General features: G+C 41.5%; 1 protein-coding gene across 3 annotated transcripts in view; it reads left to right on the top strand.

Moving 5' to 3' along the window:
- Nucleotides 1–2452: 2452 nt before the first annotated feature.
- scube3 (signal peptide, CUB domain, EGF-like 3) overlaps nucleotides 2453–4630 on the top strand; it is a 105278-nt gene continuing 103100 nt past the window's right edge. The window contains exon 1 of one of the 3 annotated variants that reach the window (XR_002921367.2): nucleotides 2453–3723. Coding sequence is in view for 2 of the 3 variants with exons in the window: in XM_024292314.2 (XP_024148082.1) it covers nucleotides 3624–3723 (100 nt within the window). In the remaining variant the exon portion in view is untranslated. The remainder of the gene's footprint in view (nucleotides 3724–4630) is intronic. The other 2 variants (XM_024292314.2, XM_024292315.2) reach the window with 2 other exon arrangements.

Raw genomic sequence — 4630 nt, 5'->3', positions numbered from 1 at the left:
GCATTTTTAGCAGTGTTCACAGTGGACAGTCAGGGAGGGGCTTCTTCTTCTTCTTCTTTTTGTCACCTACAGTTGGAAGAGGCTTGGTGTGAAATGTCGAAACGGTGCAAATCTTGTTTTCTTTCACAGCTCTATTTCAATATATGAAAGACTTGGTGTCATATCAAGTATTCAAGTATTTCCGGCCGAACACAAACCACTAGTTATGAATTTTTTATTTTTCAAATGGTTGGCACTTACGTGAAGGGGACGCCATCAGAACGTCTGGATTTTCACACTTCGGCTGTGGGTGGAGTCAACCTCCAACTTCCCTGTTTGGTTACCGTTTAAACTCGCATTCAGTGAATGTCTGAAAATCGTCTTAATGATGTGCAGTGAGAGTTTTGAACAACGGAAATACGCGTTAAAGCAAACTCTTCATTGGAAGTGGCTGCTTGAAGGTGCGATGCACTGAGGGCAGTGTAAAATGTAGCTTGATATTTGCTGATGCGGCGGAACTGCAATGCAAATTTGGGATAAGTTCATGATAACATATGTCGTTTTAGTTATAATTAGCCAATCGTAGGACTCAGAAGGCAGACTTCTCTGGCCAGATGATAGTTGTCTCAGATGCAGAGCATCAATTTGGGTTTAACAAGAATGTTTTTCAAAGTAATTTGCCCATAAATCAGCTTTCTGAAAGAAGAATCTGGCTGTAGCAGCTGTGGGGATTAAGTTGTTTTTTTCTCTCTATTTTATCCTTGACACTATATACTCATGAAGGGAAAAGTATGCAAATTTCTCCCCAAATTTATGTCAAAATGTCTTTTAAACCTTTCTCTTAGCTTATTTCAATGTCTTTCCTCCCTATTTCCTTTTAGTTACACAACCTATTTGACGAATGCATACAGGAATCTTCTGAGTTTTGGCGCTGGGGAGGGCTTTGCAAACTATTGAAAGGAAGAAAGAAAATCATCATGGAAAGAGAAAATGTGGCAATTGAGCTAAATCCCCTGCAGGGGAAAACTCCATGCTGACACGGCGCTGGCTGGATTTTCAAACCAGATGACAGAAAATATAATCTTCATCCAGATTTTTGTGTTTGATTTCCAGATGAATCACATAAATCTTTCACCAAGGTTCCTGTAAACAATGACTGATTATCGGTTGTTATACACGAGGAAGTGATTCATCTTTAACAATATTCTAAGCAGCTGGTAAAGTTAATGCACTAAGTGAATTTTTATGTGAAAAGGATCACTTTTTCATGCAAGTTATGCTCGAGTTGTTCGTGCAGGAGCAGCTCCAGGAGTAAAATAGGATAAGTAATTGAACGAGAACCCCCAAGTCACCTTTGAGTGAGGATGATAGGAGAAATAAAATGAAGCGAAATGTAAAAACTGTATCAATGTAGCTATTACTTTTTCTCATTTTCTGACAGGTATTAATTTAAGATCAGTATGCTGGACATACCAAATGAATAACCGCAGATACAATGAAATGTTATTAATCTTAAGAAAGTTTCTGATTTTTCCTGAGAATCTACAGCAGGGGGTCCATTTTTTTGCAGAGAGGGTCAGATTTGGTGAGCTGAAAATGTGTGAGGACCTGCTTTCTTTAAAACATAATAATGACATTAAATTAAAAGAACTTTTTAATAAAACATTTTATGCAATGGGATACTTTCCAATCCTAACAGAAATGCATCTGATCACATTTTAAATTAAAAATATAGTTAATTTCTGATTTGAAGATCAGAAACATAATAAAGAAAAAGTCTGAAAATAAATGTTCTTAATTTTCTTCGTCTGAGCTGGAATCTGAGCTGGATAACTCCAATATTGCTAGACATTTTTGTTGCACTGTTACGTTGGGGTTGTGAAGGGCTGTAAGCTAGCAGGAGAGTGTAAACAAACAAATGATGGGAAATGAAGGCAGACTCACCCTCGGTCCACCCACAACTCAGCTGTGATTTTCTAATGAACTTCTGCCACTCTGCAGAAACTATGTCAAAGAAAATTGGATTAAAATTTGGTTTATCTCAAGCAATCAAAGCAAGAATAATGCAGAAACAATACAACCAACAGAGGTATACATCCATAGATGTATCAAAAATGGGATAGACACATCACATTAAACAGTTTTTTTTGCTTTTTTTTTAAATAAAAACTTGATAGTTTAAGTGAAAAACAACTGGAAACACTTTTGTACGGCACCCCTAAAGAGACATCAAAGCAAAAAATTTAAAAAAAAGGAGGAAAAAAAATTCTGGTTACTGTCTGGTGCACACCAGATAGTAGCCAGAAAATTTCTTCCTAATATTTGGTGCTGACCATATAGTCTCTGTTGCTCACCAGACACTATCTGGTGCTCATCAGATGGTAACTAGAAAAAAAAAATAAGAAAAACATTTTTTTTGCTACTATCTGGTGCGCATCAGTTAGTAACCAGAATTTCTCTTCCTAGGATCTGGTGCTCGCTATATAATATCTGGTGCGTACCAGATAGTAACAAGAAAACAAATTAAGAAAAAAATAATTTTGGCTACTATCTGTTGCAGATAGAATTTTTTTCTAGTACCTGTTGAGTACCAGATATTGTCTGGCAGCACCAAATTATATCTGGTACTCACCAAATAGTATCTAGTGCTCATCAGCTAGTACCTGGCAAGTGCCAGATGCTATAGGAAGCATCTGGTACACACCAGACAATATCGGGTGCTCACCAGATAGTAAACAGATTTTTTGGGGAAAAATTTAGTTTTAGAATTTTTTTTTTTTAAAGGATTTTTTTTAAAAGAAAAAAAACAGTTTTTTTTTTTCTTCAATGTCCCTTAGGGGCTCCATATTTTGCAATAGATCAAAATACGACTGGATTGGGACTTTGAGGGCCAAGTAGCCACAGGTTAAGGCTTATAACACAATTCAGCCAATCACGACCAAGCAATCCTAGTTACTAGAAAGTGCTGGCGGATGCATATTGTTGATTTTAAGTCGGTTGCTTGTAGGCTGCATTTGGCCCACGGGCCGGACTTTGGACATGCCTGATCTACAGCATCACCCGCTCTGCATTTTCCACACTTGCGCAACAACTTGTGTTTTGCGCAGGTGGCACCGGCACCGTGCACGCTCCCTTTCCTTTGACCCGAACCGTTTAATTTTTTTGCCCTGCAGAAATAAAACTGAATAAAGGGACCAAATGAGCCCCCTCCCCAGAGGAGAAGAGGCGCTGCGTCCGGAGCGCGGCGCGGCGCGGCGCGGCACGGCACGGCACGGCGTGGACGCGTCCCAGCTCTCTCCTCCCCCTTCCGAGCTTGCCATAATCTCTCTTCCTCTCTCCCTCTCTCTTTCTTAAATTGACACCGGGTCTGGGCTCGCAACATGACAACAGAAAAGCCTTCCTGCGCTCCGCGTTGCCGGGCTGTCCTCCACCCGGATCACTCCAAACTCACATAAGCCGCCGTTCAGAGGGGAGAAAAAGACAAGAAAGACCAGAAAAGACCAGAAGGAGAAGGGATCGCCCGGTGTTCTGTCAGCAGGGCGCTCAAAGGGAATAACAAGAGACATTTATGCCAAACGTGTCTGTTCTCCGGCGCGCCGTAGATCCTCCGAAAGTGCTGCTGTAGAACTACAGTGAAAGTTACCATGTATCTGCACGCTTTGATACGAGCAAGCCTTGGATTTGTGGGCTTCTGCTTGGTCGCTTTTGTCCAGCAGTCAGCTTCAGGAAGTAAAGCCACACAAGGTAGGTCATTTTTTTTAAATAGAAAAAAATTCAATATGTGTATAAAAATGCTAAAATACTCATTTAGATGAACTGATCCTCTCATTTTGGCTCAGACACACACTCTTATTTGTGCCAGTGCTTCATTCCATTTATTTCACAGCCTTTCTCCTGGAGTGTCAGCATGCAAAGTTGCTCCCAATCATGCAGACTTGGATGAAAAGGCTGAAATGAAGTTTCCTGTGAGTCTGCCCTTGTTGGAGACTGTGGCCGCGGCCTTTGATCTGCAGGCAAACAGTTATGTTTCATAGCCAGTCCTGCAGGTAATTGGAAGGAGACTGCCAGGAGGTATTTGTCACAGCCCAGACAAGTATTTGACACCAGCCTGTAACAGTCCTGGAGGAGTGTCTGTATGTCAGACTCTGCAGCCATGCAGTCCCGTCCTGCCAAGCTGGCCGCCCTCTGATGTCCTCTCATCCTGTGAGAATTCATTTGGAGCAGAGCAACCTTTCAGGAATGAGAGGGGGGTCCCACCATCACTTTCCCCCCCAACAAGCCAGAAAGTATTTGCATGCAAAGATGCATCATGGTCTATGTGTGTGTCTCAATTGTGGTTGGTGATGTTTCCCAAAAACAGATATCTGTGGGGCGGCCGACAAGGCAAAAAGAAAGAGTGAGAAAAAAAAGGGGGCGGGTAACTGTTTTGCATCCTGGGTGGTCTGCCCCCACTTGTGGGAAAACTCAATATTTACATTTTGCAATTAGAACTACTTTTTTTTTCTCACTTTATTTTCCACAACATCGATTACACACTTCCTTGTGGCGCGGAATGCTGCAGCGTGTGACACGCCGGGTAATGCCATGCACCTGTTTGTTGAAGCTTGGTGGACAATGTTCCCGTTTGCCGGTGACGCGTTTATCCTTGTAC

Source organism: Oryzias melastigma, linkage group LG7 (assembly GCF_002922805.2).
Source record: "Oryzias melastigma strain HK-1 linkage group LG7, ASM292280v2, whole genome shotgun sequence".
NCBI classification, from domain to species: domain Eukaryota; kingdom Metazoa; phylum Chordata; class Actinopteri; order Beloniformes; family Adrianichthyidae; genus Oryzias; species Oryzias melastigma.
Note: the sequence above shows the minus strand (reverse complement) of the source record. Positions and strands in the feature narration are given on the sequence as shown.